The 20,888-nt window shown below is 42.2% G+C and overlaps 2 protein-coding genes and 1 long non-coding RNA gene across 43 annotated transcripts in view; 2 read left to right on the top strand and 1 right to left on the bottom strand.

Annotated features, from left to right (window-relative positions):
• Positions 1-15,460, bottom strand: part of ARHGAP20 (Rho GTPase activating protein 20) — a 189,752-nt gene extending 174,292 nt beyond the window's left edge. For 2 of the 22 annotated variants that reach the window (XM_081544161.1, XM_081544151.1), the window contains exons 1-2: positions 3,325-3,434; positions 3,084-3,203 (exon numbers count right to left, since the gene is read on the bottom strand). Coding sequence is in view for 11 of the 22 variants with exons in the window: in XM_081544157.1 (XP_081400283.1) it covers positions 14,462-14,566 (105 nt within the window). In the remaining 11 variants the exon portion in view is untranslated. Of the gene's footprint in view, positions 1-1,748; positions 1,792-2,400; positions 2,566-3,083; positions 3,473-3,930; positions 4,083-14,047; positions 14,762-14,946 lie in introns of those variants that run through there. The other 20 variants (XM_081544158.1, XM_081544142.1, XM_081544162.1 and 17 more) reach the window with 16 other exon arrangements.
• On the top strand, positions 1,384-2,946 carry LOC145526992 (uncharacterized). The gene is made up of 2 exons (XR_014069385.1): positions 1,384-1,453; positions 2,388-2,946. It is a non-coding gene; the product is annotated as an uncharacterized LOC145526992 (long non-coding RNA).
• Positions 10,641-20,888, top strand: part of LOC145526991 (uncharacterized) — a 294,041-nt gene continuing 283,793 nt past the window's right edge. For all 20 annotated transcript variants that reach the window (XM_081544181.1, XM_081544177.1, XM_081544168.1 and 17 more), the window contains exon 1: positions 10,641-14,002. In XM_081544181.1, coding sequence (XP_081400307.1) covers positions 13,370-14,002 — 633 coding nt within the window. In that variant the 5' untranslated portion in view covers positions 10,641-13,369. The remainder of the gene's footprint in view (positions 14,003-20,888) is intronic.

The raw sequence follows: 20,888 nt of genomic DNA on the forward strand, positions 1-20,888 counted from the left end.
ATGGCCAAAAAGCAGAAGAAAAGATGCTCAACATTGTCAGCCACCAGGAAAGCACAAATTAAAACTATGAAATACCACTTTATACTCATCAAGATGAGTTAATATCTTATTATTATCAAGATAATCAATTATTATCAAGATAATACCTTTTTATTATCAAGATAATAAAAAGACAACAAGTGTAACGATGTGGAGAAATTAAACTTATTCACGGCTGGTTGGAATGTAAAATGGTGATGCTACTTTAGAAGTTCTGCAAATGGCTAAACACTGAGTTACCATACAATCCTGCAATTCCTCTTGGGTATGTAACCAAGAGAAATGAGAACATATGTCCACACAAAAACATGTGCATGAATGTTCACAGCAAAATGATTCATAATAGTCAAAAGGCAGAAACAACACCGATGTCCATCAACTGAAGACTGCATAAACAAAATGTGATACATTCATAAAATAGAATATTACTTGCCAATAAAAGAAGCAATGAATGTGCAACATAGAAGAATCTTGAAAACATGCTAATAAAAGAACTCAGTCCCAAAGGACCACATACTATATGACTCCATTTAAATGAATTATTCAGAATAAACAAATCTACAGGAACTAAAAGTAGATTAGGGCTTCCCTGGGGTTTGGAGGGGATGAGAAAATTGCAGTGGAATGGTTAAGGGGTGCAGTATTTCTTTTTGTGGCAAAGAAAACGTTCTAAAATTGTGGTGATGGATGCACAATTCTAGGAATATACTTAAAGCCACTGAATATACACTTTTAAGTGACTAAGTGTATGCTATATAAATTATATCTCAACAAAGCTCTTAAAATGAGTAAAACAAAAACTAACTACCAAACTACTAAACTACTGAGCTCTAGCCCAGCAAACTGGTTCATAGCCAGAAGCTATATTTTTCCTTGTTCATACAACAAATCATCTGAAGTATAATACATGCAAATGAAAATTGCTTGTTTTTTTGTCCAATATATTTTTGTACAAAATGCTTGAGTGGCTCTTCATTTGAATTTCTCAGAGATCTCAGGAATATGCCAACCTGCATACTGTGGTTTGCCACGGTTCCTCCCGTACTTCTCCAGTATTTTCATTGTCAATTCTCACCTTTTCTGAGAGTTAAGGTGGTAAAGCAAGTGTGCCTGTGTAGGAATCTAAAGTTGTAAGCAGGTTATGGAAGAAAAAAGTTTTGTTCTTTTACTTTCAACAATGCATAAAACACTGTTTATATAAAATCCTATATGTAGTCTCTCAGTGGAATTTTAACTTTGTGTCAACCAGGGGACAAAGAACTATTTTTGGAACCTAGAAGTATCAACCAGGAGACAAAGAACTATTTTTGGAACCTTGAAATCACTCTGAATCTGGCCATTCTTAGTTCTTAAAGAGATGTAAAGGGAAAAAAGCCTATCAAAAGGAAGGACCAGGATGAAAGAGTCAAGTCAGGTGAACTGCAATTTTTCATACTTTGTTTTGTTCCAGCGGCTTCATGAAGGAAAAAACTCAAGCATTTCAGTCGAATTTAAGTCAAATTTGCTAAAGTCGCTTTCAAACATTTAAAATTAGCATAGTATTAAAATAAGGGCTTTGAGGAAAGCTTTTAACACTCTAAAGTTTCAAAGACAGAAAAAAAATGTTTAATCAAATTTACAACTTGGTATACTCAAATTCGACTCAATCCTGTGTGGGTGATCTGTACAATTCAGTGAGCAATGAACTGTTTCTTGTCTTCCCTACATACCTGAATCATTAACTTGTGGAGACATACCCCAAAGACAGCGGCCCTGCAAGGGAAAAAGGAAATTATTTCTACCCCCGCCCCTTGCTTCTACATCCTATTATCACAAGGTTTTGACCACTGGACGAGCTAAAGCTTCCCACTATTGTCACTTTGGTCAGTGATGAGTATGATCTTCTGTTTACTCATAATAATCCTAGCCAGAATCAGTTTGAGCATTTATTTAAAGCAAATGTCATCACAGAACAGACTACTATAAAGGGATATAATTTCTTTCTGAGATTAAGAAATGTTTTACTTTTGGCCATATTTCCTGTTTCTGTGAGACAAGCACTTTAAAATAAATAAATATGAGATCTATGTAATGGAGAAGAACGGGCACTTGGCATTGAACCTAAACTCTGGAGGCTGGTTCTGTCACTTCTCAGAGTCCTCTCTGTCACATGACCTACCACAAAGAATCAAATAAGATTTTATATGTGAAAGCCCTTTGATGGGGAAAGCACCATGACAGTGTAACATACAGAGTAAAGCTTCTGAGTGCATAAGTACCGTATGTAATAAATATGAGGCTAGTAGAACTCCCCTTCTACATTATTCTACATTATTATTTGTTCCTCTCTCTCTACCCGACTCATATAGATATCTGAAGTACCACGATGGGCCTTCCAATTGACTGGACTTTCTTCTTTGATAAAGCCACCAGTTTCAAACTCGAGTCATGATTCCCTTTCAGCAGCACCCTGGAGTATGCAAGTTCAATCACAGATGCTCTCTCCCTGGCAATCCTGTTCGAGGGCAGGGCTTCACTAAAATTTTCACATCACAGTCCATAGGAAGTGCTGTTATTTCTACACCCATGCCACACTGTAACAAAGGGGCTCTCTGGTTGCTCCAGTGCCCATCCACCTGCACGAAGGATAAGGGGCGGAACGTATCAGATGCTGTTGGAAAATTCTTCCTTGCAGCAACCTCTCACTTTTCCCTTGCAGAAGGGAAAAATACAGTGATCAAATCCAAAACCATAATGGTAAAAAAAAAACAGAGTGTATCAAATAATAATAAAAAACAGGCCAAGGTCTGATCAGATTTAGATATACTGTAACATATTAAAGCCTACTATGGAAGCTGAGGTTTAAGACACTGACTGTAGGCATAGAAGAGGAAATACGGAAACTCTCCTAAGTATAAATTAGGACCCAGGTAAACGGGAAAAGCAAAAGGCCACAGAGCAGTTGAGCTTTCCAGATCTTTGAGACATGAGCTGATGTGGGCACACATACATCTCATTTGCAGAGTCCACACACACGTGACCAGACATCCAGAAACAGGTTTTACCTTTCAGTTGTTCCATGTGACAGCTGTCTGTCAAAACTAGGTCAAGGCTGCCCAGCCCAGCACTGACATACTGACAGGGCTTTTCTGCTGTCAGCTGGATATTTCTAATCTAAACGTGTCCTGGATAAAGAAAATCAAACTGAAACAAAATTATAAAACAAACTGGGCTGTGATGCCTACAAGACCCATTGTTGGAGGCTGACAAAAGGCAGCTTCCTCTAATCCCTTTCCAACCTCCCACCTTGTGGCCAAGTCTTCGGTAAGTAAACAAAAGCGAAGCATCACCCCATCCTAGGCTGCTTCAATGTCTACTACCAAACTAAGCGTTCACCTCAAAGGCTCTCTGTACACAATAGGCACTTAGAGTTCCTAGAACACTAGGCACGAGTGATCTAGAACACTTGAGATGCCAACAGAACAGGAAAGCAAACTTTCACCTCAATGAAAGTGTATTTTAAAGATACTCAGTAAGTTCAGGCTACTTAATAAAATAACACAGATTGGGTGATTTAAATGACACTTATTTTTCATAGTTCTAGAGGCTAAGAAGTCCAAGGTCAAGGGGTCAGCAGATTTAGTTCTTGGTGATAGCTCTCTTCCCAGTTTGCAGACAGCTGCCTTTCTGTTGTAGCCTCACACGGGGGACACAGAAAGCAAGCTTTCTGGTCTCTCGTATGGGTGGTAATCCCAACATGGGGATTCTGCCCTCGTGATCTCATCTAAGCTATTTATTTTCCAAAGGCCCCTATCTCCAAATACAGTTGACCCTTGAGGGACACAGATCTGAACTGTACAGGTCCATTTCCATGCGAATTTTTTTCAATAAATATGTACTACAGTACTATACCATATGAGGTTGGCTGAATATGTAGATGTAGAACCATGGACAGAGAGTGTCGAATGTAAAGTCCTAAGTGGATTTTTTGTCTGCGTGGAGGGGCAGCATGTCTAACCTCCACATTGTTTAAGGGTCCACTGTATTATCATACTGGGGGTTATGACCTCAACCTTTGAGTTTAAGGAGACACAAACACTCAGTCTGTAACAGAGGTTTTTGTCAAATACTCAGGAGACTGAGGGGCATGAGTCACGAAACTCCAAACTCCATCAAATCACACTAATAAAATGTACATATATATCTTCAAAGCACTGTGCACATGACTCTATGTGCATATAAGTATGTATAACCCCTTCTGCAACAATGTCTCTTTGGGCTTCCTCGGTGGCTCAGATGGTAAAGAATCCACTTGCAATATGGGAAGACACCTGGGTTCTATCCCTGGGTTGGGAAGATCCCTGGAGAGAGAATGGCTACCCACTCCAGTATCCTTGCCTGGAGAATCCCATGGGCAGAGGAGCCTGGTGGGCTACAGTCCACGGGGTCGCAAAGAGTCGGACACGCCCGAGTGACTAACACTACTACTACACATATAAGTGTGTACACACACATATCTAACCTTGATATTATATACCTATTTTTGTGACACTGTATAGTTTATAACATGTTTTAATGTCAATTTAAATTGAAGTCCAGTATATTCTCAGCTCCCAAAACCCCCTAAGAAGGCAAGTTCTATTATAATCAGGATGTTTGTTAAGTGGTATGTAGCCCGATAAGGCACAAGACAACTTTATGCCGAAAGGAACAGCCACCAAGTCCTGGACGGCAGCACGAGGAGATGGAAAGGATTCAGAACCCAGATTATCCAAGTTGAAGGTTTCATTTTCTGAAGGTGCCATCAGCTGTCTCACGTCTCCCAGGCTACTGAACACGTTCCACCTCTTGCCCTGCAGACCTTCCACCAAATCCTAAAATTAGAACAGTAAAGGGGTGGAGAGTGATAAAGCGCTTCATAACAACCTTCACTTCAGAACCAAAAAGCAACAACTGCACTACTTAGGAATCTGTGACTTGTGAATTTCCAGTCAATAAGCTGCAACTCTCTGTGAGGACTCAATCTTCAAAGCTGATAATTACTTTTTACATAGATGTGTAAAAATAAAATTTAATGTTCATTTTATAAAAAACAATGTATTCTGCTCTAATATATGGATGTTAGAGTCACAAAAGAATAAGTTTTCTTTTGCTATGTTACAATGCACTACTGTGTTCACATCTTCAGTGAAAATTAACTATATAAGCAAGCTTTTTCCTACACTCAAGATTTATCATATTAAAATGTTTACTGAATTGAGAGTTTCAGCTACATTTCCCACACACAATCTTCCATGGTGGAAACATCTAAGGCACAGGATTCAGTGCACCCACACATAACTCTGAAATATAGTTCTATGAGTCTGGAGACTATGCCAAGTTTTCCAAAAGCAAGCAGGACTGAGATATCAGTGTGGAAAGAAGGTCTCCTGAAGAGCTTCTGAAATATGAGTGCCTTATATAAAATATTTGAAAATGACAGATACCAACGTTTAAAGACCACAAATTTCCAAAGAAATTATCAATGATTGTGTCACTGATTGTCACTATTAGTCCATATTTACTATGATGGTTAATTTTATGTGTCAACTTGACTGTCCACAGCATGCCCAGATTATTACATATTATCTCTGGGTGTGTCTGTGAGGGTATTTTCAAGATGAGATTAGCATTTGAATAAGTAGGCACCAAAGTAGATTTCTTCCCCATCATTCAGTCCCTTGAGTACCTTTACAGAACAAAAAGTGGAGGAAAGAGGAATTTGCCCCCTTTTTCCTCCCTCGCTGTCCAGCTAGAACACCTCATTTCTGCTGGTTCTCAGGAAAAGACTACACCACCGACCTCCCTGTAGATGGCAATCAAGGGACTCACACCCGTGTGTTTCTCTGAAGAACCCTGACTACACCAGTGAAGTTGCTCAGTCATGTCCAACTCTTGACGACCCCATGAGCTGCAGCCTACCAGGCTCCTCCAACCATGGTATTTCCAGGCAAGAATACTGGAGTGGGTTGCCATTTCCTTCTCCAAGGGATCTTCCCAAACCAGGGATCGAACCCAAGTCTCTCGCATTGCAGGTGGATTCTTTACCAGCTGAGCCACCAGGGAAGCCCAGACCCTGGCTGGTACCTTTATCTACTGGCAGTAGTGGACATAATATTCAATGGTACACAGAGAAGATAGAGACTCTGCTCTCCGAAGAGCAAAATTACCTCGCAGGAGAAAAACTTCCCAGATATGCTTTGCTCAACTGGTTATATAAAATTCAAATCTACTCTCTCTTACACCTTATGTTACAATTAATAGAAAATGCATCTGTAGTCCAGCTGGAAAGAGAAAGAGTTGGAAGATCTGGGTTCAAATTTTCAGCTCTGCTGCTTATCACACATAGCCCTGGCAGGGCTCAGCGCCTTCTCTAAGAGTGCGTTATTAACAATGCCCACCATATAACTCATGTGTGTCATGTATAGTGAGGCATTGACTTAAGGAAGTTCTTAAAAAATTTCCTTTACTCTCCCATATGTTACAAACAGTAAACTCATACCTTTTCTCTCAAGTTTCTACCTTAGAATATTTGATATTTATGACCTTCAAGGGTAACTGCTTTGATGATGCATGTTATGGATCAAATATTATACCTGCGCCCCCTAAACCCACATGATGAAGCTCTGACCCCCAATGTAATGTTATTATGAGGCAGGGGTCTCTGGGAAGTAATTTGGTTTAGATGAAGTCTTGAGAGTGGGGCTGCGATGACAAGGTTAGTGCCTTTGTAAGAAGAAACCAAAGGTATCTAACTCCATCTCCATCCTCCCACTGCCTCTCCCTCCCCGTCTTTCCCTCGTCTCCCTCCCCGTTTTTCTTCTCACTCAGTCTCCCACGCGAGGACACAACAATAATTGGAGCCAAGAAGACGACTCTCACCAGGAACTGAACTGGCTGGCACCCAGATCATGGGAATTCACAACCTCCACAACTGCAGGAAATAAATGTCTGTTGTTTAAGCCTCCAGTCAACCTGAACTGAATAAGACAAAGAGCATTCACTCATTTGCATGTAAATGCTCTTGTATTAAATCCAAGGAAATAAAACTCTTTTTATTGCTTTACAGGTACCTTCACCTGGTAAAAATTACTGATGGCTTCTGCATTTTTTTGAAGGGGTTTTTATATACTTTCTTCTTTGACCCATAAAAAACAACCTTGTGAGACATACAGGATATGGATTATTATCCCCATTTTACAAACAAAGAAACAAAACACAGAAGTTCAGAGGTCACACCAGTGATAACAGAGGCTGTTTCTGATTAGAAACAAAATCTATTTCAGTTTTTGATATTTCCTGACTGCTCTCAGCCAAAACAGTCTCTCAGGTACCTGATTTTATGCCACTCACTTTGTGAATAATATCACAAAAGTGTTCAGTAGGATACGGGCTTAACCATGGGTATATTTTTCTCAGTTCTAAAGAATAAAACCAAGTCTTACTCACCAAGATGTTTCATTCAAACCCCAGTGCAAGACACACACATGTTTAAAGTTGGCTCTTAGGGGTGTTCTACCATGAGTTGCTATAAAACACATTTGGACCCAGAGAATGTAGAAATAAAAGCCAGAATGAAGTGTATGATGGCAGCTGTTAAAATTTTTTAACGTTGGAGCTATTTTAAAATCCTTTTGCTTTGATTTTCTGTGCCTGCAAGTCTCTCTTCCCTCCTCAAAACCTATCTCATTTAAAGACCTTTCAATTAGTGTGTGAAACCAACGGGTCAGGGGGCTTGAAAATGACAAAAATCATCATCCCTAACTGAAATCATTCTAATAAGTGCATCCATTTCATTTCACAAAAACTGTTCTATTCAAACGTGGACATGCTCAAGGATATGTTATCCAGGGTTCTATCCATAATGCATTATCTATTGCTGCTATCACTACTGTATTTTAGAATCACTTTTAGAAAATACCATACAAATCTACTGTCTATTCTTTTGAACAGCCTCAATTATGGAAAACTTTGTTTTTGGAAACAGTCAAATCATCCGACTAACAAATAAAGGTGGATGAGACAGCTAGGTGATCCTTCTTGAGGTTAAAATAATAAATGTAGCTATTAAGAGACCGACTTCTTATACAGCATTTACAAACTAGGTCCTCAAACATATTATGTGCTTTCCTACCTCAGGACCTTTGAACAACTGCTCCCATTTCCTAGAATCTTTTTATTGCATGGTCTTTTTCATCAATAAAAGAGTTAATAAGCAAGTTAAAAAAAAAAAAAAGCCTGCCCTGAAACACCCTAATGCCAGAGTGGTCTAACTCCACATTCACATTTCTCTAAATCAGTGTCACATTGGTTTCTTTAGTAACAGTTCCCATCATTTAATAAATTTGCTATTATTGTTGTTGTTTTTGTCTCCTCTCAATCTGTGCTGTCCAATACCTCTACACACATGTGGCACTTTAAATTCAAATAAACTGCAATTAAGTAAAATCTACAAAAAAAGAAAAACTGGACTTCATCAACATTAATAACTCCATTCTTTGAAAGAAAATGTTAACAGAATAAAATGACAAGACACAGAAAGGGAGAACATATTTACAAGTCACAAAAATATGATAAAGGACTTGATTCCAGAATATTTAAATAGGTTTCAATACTCAATAATAAGAAAACTAACAGGCTTCCTTGGTGGCTCAGTGGTAAAGAATCTGCCTGCCAATGCAGGAGATATGGTCTGATCCCTGGTCCAGGAAGGTCCACATGTTGCGGGGCAACTAAGCCTGTGTACCACATATACTGAGCCCGCTCTCCAGAGTATGGAAGCTGCAACTACTGAAGACCATGTGCTTTAGAGCCTGAGCTTCACAACAAGAGAAGCCACTGTCCCCAACTAAAATAAATAAATTTATTAAAAAAAAAAAAAAGAGAGAGAAGCCACTGTAATGAGAAGACTGCATGTTGCAACTAGATAAGGTGCACACAGAGCAACAAAAACCTAGCACAGCAGAAAATAATAATAATAAATTTTTATACGGTTTTTTTTAAAAAGAAAGAAAACTAACAACTAAAATTGGGCAAAATATTTGAATAGATACTTCATTCACTGCAGATAAATGGATGACAGGTAAGCGTATGAAAAGATGCTCAGTATCATTAATCACTAGAGAAATGCAAATCAAAACCAAAATGAAATACAACTTTCTACCCTCTGTTGCTGTTTAATCACTAAGTTGTGTCTGACCCTTTTGCGACCCCATGGACTGCTGTCTGTCAGGCTCCTCTGTCCACTGGATTTCCCAGGCAAGGATACTAGAGTGGGTTGCCATTTCCTTCTCCAGGGGATCTTCCCGACTCAGGGATCAAAACAGCATCTCTTGCGTCTCTGCATTGGCAGATGGATTCTTTACCAGTGAGCCACCAGGGAAGCCCTTCTATCTTCTAGGATGATCAAAATAAAAAAGACAGATAATAAGTGTTAGTGAAGATGTAGAGAAATTGGACTCATATGCACTGTTATTGGGAGTGTAAAACCACTTTGGAAAATAATTTGACAGTTTATTAAAAAGTTAAACATACACTTAAATTATGACCCAGGCTCAACATTTAAGTATTTTTCCAAAAGAAGTGAAAGCACAAGTCCATACAAAGACTTGTACATGAACGTTCAGGGCAGCTTTGTTCATAGTATCCCAAACCAGGAAGGAACCAAAATAGCCATTAACAGGTGAATGGATAAACAAACTGTGCTTTATCCACATGACAGAATACTACTGAGCAATGAAATGAAGTACTGATCCGCATATAAAACAAATGGATGAATCTCAAAATAATTATACTGAATTAAAGAAGCCAGACAAAAAGAATACAGGTATGATTCCATTTACATAAAATTCTTAAAAATGCAAATTACCCAACAGTGACAGAAAGCAGACCAGTGGTTGCCTAGAAATTGGAAGGGGACAAAGGGATTAGAAAGGGATGTGAGGAGACTTTAAGGAATGATAAATATGTTCATTATCTTGACTTTGATCATGGTATCAGTTGCATAATGTGTCAAAACATTGAGTTATGTACTTTAAACATGTATAGTTTATTGTATGCCAAGTATACCTCAATGAAGCTGTTAAAAATTTTTTAATTGCTCAGTTGTACCAGCCACACTTCATGCGCTCAATAGCTACATACAGATAGTGTCCATTAAATTAGACATTGTAAATAAAGAGTAGTTCTGTCACTGCTGAAAGTTCCAGTTAACAGTCATGCTCTAGGGAGTCAGCAAACTACACCAGAGATTCACTTCTTGTTTTTCTAAATAAAGTTTTATTGGAATATTGTTATGCCCACTCATTTACATGTTGTCTACGGATGCTTGAGTATGACAGTGGCATAGTTGGTAGCTGCAACAGAGACCTTATGGTCTACAAACCTAAATTATTCACTATCTGGCTCTCTAAGACTTGTTGATCCTGCTGTAAATTATAAACCCTGAACAAGAGGGCCATATCTGTTCTTGTTGACTGCTGTACATAACCCAGTTTATATTTAATGAGTACCTAATATGTAGCTTTCCTGGTGGCTCAGACGGTAGAGTTTGCCTGCAATGTGGGAGACCTGGGTTCGATTCCTGGGTTGGGAAGATCTCCTGGAGAAGGAAATAGCAACCTATTCCAGTATTCTTGCCTGGAAAATCCCATGGACAGAAGAGCCTGGAGGACTACAGTCCATGGGGTTTCAAAGAGTTAGACACGACTTAGCGACTGACATACACATAATATGTAGCACTGTCCTAGGCACTGAGGCAGCAGCCTTGAACAACACAGAAAATGTCTCTATTCTCGTGGTATTCGCAATCTGGTAAGCTGTTCAGGTAACACAACCAGAAAGGAAATAAGAATACACAAGGCAAGACTGAATACTAAGATAAGAATAAAACAGAAGGCACAAGGCATGACTGAGGGGCAACTTCCACTCGGGTAATCAGAACATGCCTCTGGGAGAACCTAAGAAGGGAACAACATGAAAGAATCAACACTGCAAAGATGCGTGACAAAAACCGAGACAACAGCAACACCAAAGCCTCAGAACAGAATGAATCGGATGACTCAGTGTGTGAAAAAGAAGGCCCATGTGGCTGGCGAATACCCAAACAAGGCAGGAAAGGCAGATGAGGTGAGAGAAGTAGGGAGGGCTAAAAAGAGGAGTTTCAGCGTTATTCTAAATATGACAGAAAGTCACAACGTGATTTTACACAGTTAGCAACATGATCAATTTACATGTTTGAAGATCACTCTGGTGCTTCTAAATGGTGCCTGGGTCAGGTAAAAGCAAAAAAGGTGTTAGACAAGTTAGGGAATTTCTGCAAAGGTTCAAGTGAGAGATGGTAGCGGTTTGGCCTGAACTACAATGACAGCAGTGGAGATGAAGTGAAGAAATTCAAGGTATGTTTTGAAGTGACAGTGGACGAGCCTTTCTGATGGTTGTTGTAGACTGAGGAAATAAGTACCAGATTTTTGGCTTAAACAATTGGGACAAAGTAGTATGAATTACAAACACGGTGGGAAGTACAAACATAAGAGCTAACATATGCTAACATTCACTCAATTTCACATTTAATTTTTCTATCTTGAGAGTTAGGTACTATTGCTTTTTTCACTTTACAAGTAGGAAACTGAAAAGGTTAAGTAACTGACCTAGATTTGAAGGCTAGTACAAACACAATGTAGACTTGACCCAGGTCATCAAACTCCAAATTTCACCACACTGTGCAAAACTGCCTTCTCAATAGTAGTTTCTAGGAATATGAATCATATTCTAGACAATGGCAGTACCACTGGATTTTAACTTTCAGGATGACTAGTTGGAAAGATGCTATGGTTTTGCTTGTCCTTCAGGGACTATTATTTAAGATCAACTTGTTTTCATGAAGTAAAAGATGTAATAATTTGCTATATACACTTTTCAAAGCACTTTCACCACTATATTCTCTTTGATACTCCTTTTACAAATGAGGAAACTAAAGCAAATGACTTCCTCAAGATCACTCAGATAGTAACAGAGATAGGACTAAAAGCCAAGTGAACCCATTCCATATAGCAGTCTGGCCAATAAGATTGTCTTTAAAAATGCTGAATATTCAGTAAGAAACACATTTTACCCCACTACCCCAAATGCACATACATATACATAAATGAAACGGAGTAAAAAGTCATACAAAGGAAACTTTACCCTTACTACTGTGCCAATACTTTGTTCTATTTCATTTTTTAAAATGTTGACTGCAACTGATAATTTCAACAACACTGATCCAAGTGTCAGTAATTAAGAGTACCACAGCATAGTAGACATTTTAAGAAATAAGTCTCACGATTCATTAGGACTACCAAGCACTAAAAAGGTAAGAGGAAACATAAAAAGATCAATCTTTTGAGTATTTGGAATATAAGAAGATTGTGGTCCATGAGAGTGTAAATGGCAATGATTCTGAGTTACAATTTGGAAATATTATTTTATTATCATTACCATTGCTATGGAGGTCTCAAATCAAACAGATACACCTGCTAACATTTAAAACAGGCAGAGATGCACATTTCTGGAAAAATATTAAAAGTAAAAGACATAATATGTTAAAATATTAAAAGCAAAAATATAAAAAGCAGTTCTTCAATAAACACAGGTCCTCAATTTTACTTTTGCCCTAAAGGGAGTAAAAAGCTGTAGAAAGACCAAGCAGGCAAAACCTATTTCCTTTTTTAATAATGAAAAGAAAAAGACTGGATTGATAGTGTGACAAATCATTACGTTTTATAATGCAGGACAAAAATGGCTTAAGATGCACAACAATCTTTCATTTATTGGACAAATACTTCTTGATTGATCAAGGTACTCTCATGCTTTCTTGCTTAATTACCATTAGTAAAAAAAAAAAAGGATGAGATCTGTTCTGGCATACAAATGCTTTATTTTCCCCAATTCCTTAAGTTTACAAGAATAAAAATTGCTTTTAAACTATGTTGATTGCTGAATATTCAGACAATGCCAACCTAGTAAATTCTCTCTCTCCCTAAAGCGACAAGGACAAACCGCAGCCTCCATACATCAAATACAGAGCCAGCACTACAGCAGATACATCAAGTTCACTGACACTCCTAGATGGCTCTGCAACAGGGTCAAGGTCCCTGGATGCTCACACAAACTTCTACACTCCGCACCAACCTCACTTTTTTTCTACTGACCTCCAGCCAACCCAGGATTCTTCTGGGCAGAGTCATGAAAGGCAGTAAGATCCGGACAACCAGGGAGCCTGCAGAGCCCCTTAAGGTTCCAATGATACAAATGCATTGAGGCATTCCTCAAGATGTTTCTTAAGGATGACTTTGATTATCCCTCTAGTCCCATTTTTCTTTTTCTCCCCCAACAGAAGCTGGAAGGAAACCACCAGGACACAGAGCAAAGACGGCCAAATATCAGAAGGGGGAGGGGAGGAGCGAGAGCAGACAAGGCTAGAAACACCCAAATCAATGCCTCTGAGAGCCAAGCCGCAGAGGCCGGCAGCTCGCGGCCGCTTGCACTTGCTGAGGGAACCATTCCAAAGAAACCTGACCCGATCGGAGTCAGCACGCCGCTCGGCGGCCGCGTTTATCCTAAAGGAACACTACAAGTTGCTGCCAGCATCCTTCCTCCCGGCTTTGACAGGGGCCGCGCGAGCCGCCCGCAACCGGGCCCCGCGGAGCCCCGCGGAGCCTCGGAGCCAGGGAACGAGCGCAGGGCGCGGGCCCCTCTGCCGCCGCCCACCTGGCCCCTCCAGTCCGGTTCCCAGCCGAACTGGCCCTCGCGGGCGTCAACCGTTAGCATCCCCAGCACAGCTGCAAAGGCTGACCACCGCTTCGCAGTGACCCGGGGTCATTCCGGGTCTCGTCACTGGCCTGCAAGCACCCCACCCCGGCTGCCCCTCGCCCAGCCAAACCCCGCCGAGCGGGGCCGCGTCCAGGTGAGGGACTGAGAGCCCCACGGGCGCCGCTCTCCGGCCGCCTACCTTCCCTCCGCGCGGTCGCCGCGCCAGGGCGGACGCCTCGGCCCTGGCGATCTCGGAGCTGACCCCGCCAGGGGCCGATGAGCGCCCGAGGGACCTCGGGGAACCCCGGGTCCGGGCACCCGGCGGGGCTGGGGAGGGCGATGGCGCAAAAGCGGCCCGCGCGCCCCGCCCGAGGGAGGAGGGCGGCGGATGAAGACGGGGAGGGCGACCGCCCGGCTCGCTAGGAGAGCGACACTGACTCTAGACGCGACGATCCCGGGGCTGCCGGGGTGACCTGGGGAGACGGGAAGGCGGGCATGGCCTCGGTACGGACGCGGCGGGTCTCGAGCCTCGAGCGTTAAATACCAGCTGCGTCCGGCCCGCGCAGCGGCGGAGGGCGCGCGCCGGCGGCGGGGCCCCGCTCGGCGTCCTCACCTTCTTCGTGCCGGGGCCGCCTGCGATCCGAGACACTCCTGTCAAGGAAGAGGAGCGCCCCGGCTGCCCCCCTAGAGTCTCCTGCTGGGGGGACATCGCTTCCATGAAGAGCGCTTGAGAGCAAATCCCAGCCCAGGAGGAGGTTACGCGGGCATGTCCGCGGGACGGCGGCCGGACCGGCGAGGGCGCGCGGGACCGAGACGGGCGGCCGCGCTCAGGCGGCAAGCCGGGCTCCGGGGGCGAGCCGCGCGCCTCCCGTCGGGGCCATGTACCGCCGCCCGCGCTCGGCACCGAAGCTGCAGGGTTTGCCGCGGCGACCGCCCGTCAGCTCCGCGGCCGCCCCGCCTCGGGCCCGCCCCTCGGCGCCTGGCGCCCAGCGCCGGGCCCGCCCCCGGCCGCGGCCCACACAGAGCCGACCCTTCCCGCGGCGCGCCCGGCCGCGCGCCCTCCTAGATATTATATTAGGGAGCGGGCGACCGACTGACCTTCTCGGTCCGCACCTCCGAGTGGGGCCCGCTCCCCGGACGGTGTCACGAACGCGGGCCTCTAGCGCGGACGCGCGCCTCTCCAGGCGCTCGGCCCACTCGCACCCGACTCCATCCCTTCCCGCGCCGCGGCACCGCGTGCGGCGGCGCGGCTGTGGCGACCTCAGCCTGAACGGAGGAGTGGCGGCGAGTCCTGCCTCGCTCTCGGCCGACAGCGAAGGGGGTCCCCCGCCCCTCCCCCGGCGGAGAGGCCGGGGACAGAGGCGCACGTCGCAGAGGGCCGCAGAGTGGAAGCCCGCGGTCCGGCACGCTAGCCTGCCCCCGGACCGGCTCGGGCTCTGCGGCCCCCGCACGATTTGCACCCCGGCGGCAGCCCCCGCACGATTTGCACCGGCGGTTTCCGCTGTCTGCGGGCTGCAGAGACCCGGGCATTCCAAGCGTGTAAGCGCAATTAAGGAAAATGCGGCAGAGAGAGGACTCTGAAATTTGGCTTAGCTGTTGAAAAGGCTACAATATGTGGAAGTGTTTATCAGATATCTGCGCTGAGAGCATAACTTCCTGTCAGCCCAAACAGTGGCAAATTTTTTAAAGTCCAGAGAATAATCAGAGGGAAGGGATTTGGAGCTGACTCGGGCTGAGTTGAGTACTGCCGCACTTTGCAGGACTGGCTGACTAGGGAGGCTGGTTCGGTAGGTGGCATTCTTCCCTTGGAGTCAGGACTCCATAAAGGATGGTTTAGTGATGAAGGAAGGACACGGCTCGAGGATACTAGCTTGTGGAAGAGGTTTGTTTTTGTGATAAGAAAAATCAGATGGAGGCTCCTGCCGGATTGGGCTGTTATCAGGTCAGAGTATAGAAAAATAGGGTTCTGGCCAGCTCTGTTCCAAAGCAGAAGTTGCTGTCCAAAACACACCCACACACTACCATCACCACTAACCCCGCAATTGTTATTGTGGAAATAAGGGGAGAAAATATTCCAGTCCACTTTATGCCTTGCCCATATCACATTGTTTAAAGTAGGCTTGTTACACCAGCTTTGTAAATCACACACACACACAAAGATATAGATAGATAGATAGATATAAAATTATATAAATTATATACACCCATACAGACACAGATTTTCAGGGTGACTCTACTGCTTAGAGCCATGTCCAGACAGGGCTTGGCACTCACCCTTGAGTTTTTTTTGGAATTTTACACTTTACACTGCAGAGGGTTTTGCAGCTCTTTACATTCGTTGTTGAAATCATGCTATTATGATCCCTATCTTGAATGGGTGATTTCAGTTTTTCTTACTCTGTTTCATTTTTTAATTTCAAGAATTAAAAAAGTATTTTATGTAATTTACATGTTATGTTTAAGGTTTATTGTCTTCCAAACAGGAGGACTGTTTGTTGTTGTTGTTCATCCCAAGTGCCTAGAGCAGTGTCTGGCACATGAAATGTTGATTCAATAAATGAATGAGACACAAAAAGGATATGAGATAGATCCAGAAGAGCCAGGCTAGACTTGATTATTTCACTGAGTGTGTGCTCAGTCGTAAGTCGTGTCTGACTCTTTGCAACCCCGGGGACTGTAGCCCACCAGACTCCTCTGTTCATGGAATTTCCCAGGCACGAATACTGGAGTGGGTTGCTATATCCTTCAAACGATCTTCCGGACCCAGGGATCTAACCCATGTCTCCTGCTTGGCAGGCAGACTCTTTACTACTGAGCCAGGAGGGAAGCCTCATTTCACTGAGAGCCTTGTGTATTATCAGGTGTTTATTTTGCGATAAAGACCTCATGCTCCAAATCAAAGTATTATTTATATTGCATATATGGGAAACCTACTTTCACTTCTTACTTTCTGAGTGCTTTTATTTCAAAATCCATTGGTTTTGATTTGCATAGAAAACCATCCTACCCCTTTCCCATAAGGAGTTTGGAGGGGGGTCTCACTTCCTAAATAAAATTGAGTTTACTCAGATTAATGTGATCTTCAGTGTAATGATTGAAGAACACAAATCAGATCATATTGCTTCTCTGCTAAAACTTTCTTTTGCTCGCTATGTCTATGGGATGAATTTCAAATGCTGTACTACAGATGTCAGTACAATCTGACACCCTTGTCCTCAGTAGTTTCTTTTCTCATTTCTTACACCTTTTCACCTCTCACCGTTTTCTCCCTCTCCTTGAACTTATCTTGACCTCTCACATCTTCATGACTTTGAACCTGATGTTCTCATTGCCTGGGACATTTTACTTCCATATTTTCCAACCTCTTGCTTTAAACTTACTTATCTAGTGCAGGGTGCATAGTAAATAACCAATGAATATTTGTTACAGAAATAAATCTTCAACACTTATGTTAATAATTAAATCAGGGAAATCTTCCTGACTTTAGTCCTCTTTAACCTCCACACACCAATCACCACACACACGGGGTTAAGCACACATTCTGCAGTAGTAACAGATAATGTTTATTGAGTGCTTACTTTATACACTATTCTAAGCATTCTACACATACTAAGTTACGTAAATCTTCATAAAAATCCTACAGGGTAGATTCCTCACACCTTACTTTGCAAATGGAGAAACCAAGCCACAGAGATCTTAAACAACTTGTTAAACAGATGGTAAGTAGTGAAGCCAAACTTGGAAAAGCTGGAGAATTTGCCTCAGAACCACTGAACCGTTCCTCTTAACCACTTGGCTATACTGCCTCTCCTGTGTGTGGTTTCTTCTCTTTATAGCACATAACACACTGTACTCTTATCATCTGTTTTACTTGCCTGTAAGCTCTGTGAAATTGAAGGTTAGATTTATTTGCCTTTTCTTCTTTGTGCCAGGCACACAATTATACTTTCAATGTTTTTGGGTTTTTTTTTTTTGATGATTTACCTTTGAATGAATGAAGAATTAGAAACAACCATCCTACAAGGAAGATGCTCCGGTGGGGAGGAAACAGTCCTAGGCTAGTCCTGTCATTCCTTAGACAGTAAAAACCATTTCCCCTGTCCTGGGAATGTTATGTTGTAGAAAAGGGTGATGCCAAAAAACAAAAGTGATGACAAGGCAGTTGAAGGAGTGTGATGACAATGCCTTGACACAAGCAGGATGTATCCAGAATATTTTGAAACAAACCATAAAGCAAAGTACTAAAAATAGCAACATTTAACAGCTGGGAAATACCAATAGCAGACCTTTAACAGGAACCAATCTAAGAATGAAACCAAAAAGTCTTGCCAACTATTAGATTGAATAACAGTGAATAAGTTTAGCTATAAAGGGAGATATCTGTGCAACTTGTTCATTCAATATGTATTTATTATGTGCCTGTTATGTGCCAGACACTGTGCCAGGTGCATGGAATATGGTCAAGATGAGTTCACAGGTGAAGTCCTTGTAAGCCTCAAAATGCACATAAGAATCATAGGCAGTGTTATCCAAATATCCTAGAGCTGTCTTGTAAACTGATGGCCCACAGAGTGAATTCAGGCACTTTTCAACATAAACACCTTTTTTTTTTCTCAAACTTGTTGCCAACCTTAAAAATGAAGATAATTTACATAAAAATCTAGGTGCTCTTGAAAAAATTCAGAAAATATTAGCAACACTCAGCTCATTTTCTGCAAGGCAACAATCAGCTAAAACTAGTTGTATCTGTTAATTACATTTCATGTTCACAACAACCCTATGATTGTCATGGGCTTCCTAGGTGGCGCTAGTGGTAAAGAACCTGCCTGCCAGTGCAATGCAGGAGACAAGAGATGCAGGTTTGATCCCTGGGTTGGGACGATCCCCTGGAGGAGGGCACAGCAATCCACTCCAGTATTCTTGCCTGGAAAATGCCATGGACAGATGAGCCTAGCAGGCTATGGTCCACAGGGTCGCAAAGAGTCAGACACAACTGAAGCGACTTAGCACACATGCACACATGATTGTCAAGTCACCACTGTCCCTGATGTTGGGGAACCACTAAAAGGTAAGACAGTGGAAGAGGAAAAACTGGCAAGAGAGGGAGAGAACAGGGAAGAGAAGAATGAGAAACACCGTGTGTGTGTGTGTGTGTGTGTGTGTGTGTGTTTAAAGCCAAAGTCATAAGACTTTTTCAACAAGAGAGAAGATGGACAGTGTCTAGTGTTTCAAGAGATCAAGCCCTCTCTGAGGTGACTAGGAGCCTTGATAGAAGAGAGCTTTTGACTTTAATTATCAAGATCAGATGTGAGGCTTTCTTTATCATCCTCGGTTAGAATCTCAAAAGGGGCTGTTTCCTTACAGAACAAATCCCAGTTCTAAAAGTGGAAGCTGATGAAGTGGGAGGTGTAGAAGTTAGAGAAAGGAGGAAGGAAAAGAGAAAAAGCTCAGACTAAGAAAGGAGCTAGGGCCAGACTAGCCAGACTATGAAGGGCCTAGGACTGTATGGTAAAAATTTGGTTATTTTCCAGGAAAAGTGGTAAAAAGGGAACTGGCATCTGTTGAGTACCTACCATGTATTGTCCGTTATCTCATTTAACCTTGACCATCACAAAGATGTGGCAATTACTATGGTGATGTGGTGGTTTAGCCGCTAAGTCATGTCCGACTTTGTTGCAACCCCAGGGACTATGGCCCACCAAGCTCCTCTTTCATGGGATTTCCCAGGCAAGAATATTTGAGTGGGTTGTCATTCCTTCTTCAGGGGATCTTCCTGACCCAAGGGTAGAACTTGCGTCTTCTGCTTGGCAGGCGGATTCTTTACTGAGCCACCTGAGAAGCCCCAGATATTATTATACTTACTTTAAATATGAAGATGAGACTCAGAAAATTAAGCAACTTTCTGAGATCACACAACGTAAAAGTGATGGAGCCAGGATTTAAACTTAGATTTGATTGAATCCAAAGACCATGCACTTTTGATCAGAACAATATTATAATATTACTGGCAGTGGATACCATTCATTGAAAGTTAGCTTTGTGTCAATATGGATTAGGTGGACAAGCACTATGCTAAGTGTTTTATGCACTATCAAAATATTCAAAAGAAAATTAAGAGCTTGTATTTTTTACACCCACCATAGAAACGATGAGCCTGATACTCAGAGATTTCAAGCTACTTGTCAAACATTGTATGGCTACTGAGTTCAAGAGCCAGAATCAAACACAGGATCTCCAAACCTATGGTGCTCACTGCTTCTCTTAATAGTATTGTCTTAGTTTTGTTCCTTATAAAGAGCATCATATTGTGTTACATCAATTTCATGTGAAATAAAATAGGTATAACCCTAAACCCTTCTGCTTATTTCATGGTAAGCTTACTTGCTGGTCAGAAGCTTAAGTTAATTATTTAAAAAAATGTACTCTACAAAGCAACTTGATATTTTAATAAGCAGCAGCAAAAAGGAGGAGAAACGTCTGTTTCCATCAAAGTTTAGGTTGCTCTATGAGCCAGACCAAGTTAACTAATTATCATTTATTGTCTTCCACATGCCTCGTGCTCCTGCCCATCCTCAAGGGTAAGCACAATCTGTGACACCTCTCTCCTCAACAAATCACTTTGGGCTTAAAAATTTTTTTCTCTTTGTTGTTCGTAGGCATTTCAACTGACTGCATGCTTTTTAGCTCGTTCTACATGTTTATGTTATAATCCTCCAGCGATTTGTGGAGACTAGCTCTTCTAATTATGCTGCTATTTCTCTGCTGGATCTGCTACACTGATGAGGTAGCGTAAGGGAGCTCAGCAGACTCAGTAAGCTGTGCAAGATTGCTTGGCTAATATGTGGTGGAACAGCATTCTATTCCAGTTGTTACTCTCAGAACTATGAGACTTAAATTCTTTCCTCTAAATCCTATTTAAATTATAAATTAAAATCACCTGTTGCATATTTGCAGCATAAACAGAAAATGGTACTGGTAATTAAAGAAAAATATGGCTTACGTATTAATAGTGCTTATGTCAAATAAAAAGAACTTAGATA

The sequence above is a fragment of the Giraffa tippelskirchi genome, chromosome 11 (genome assembly GCF_054371585.1).
Source record: "Giraffa tippelskirchi isolate mGirTip1 chromosome 11, T2T-mGirTip1v1.2.pri, whole genome shotgun sequence".
In the NCBI taxonomy this organism is placed as follows: domain Eukaryota; kingdom Metazoa; phylum Chordata; class Mammalia; order Artiodactyla; family Giraffidae; genus Giraffa; species Giraffa tippelskirchi.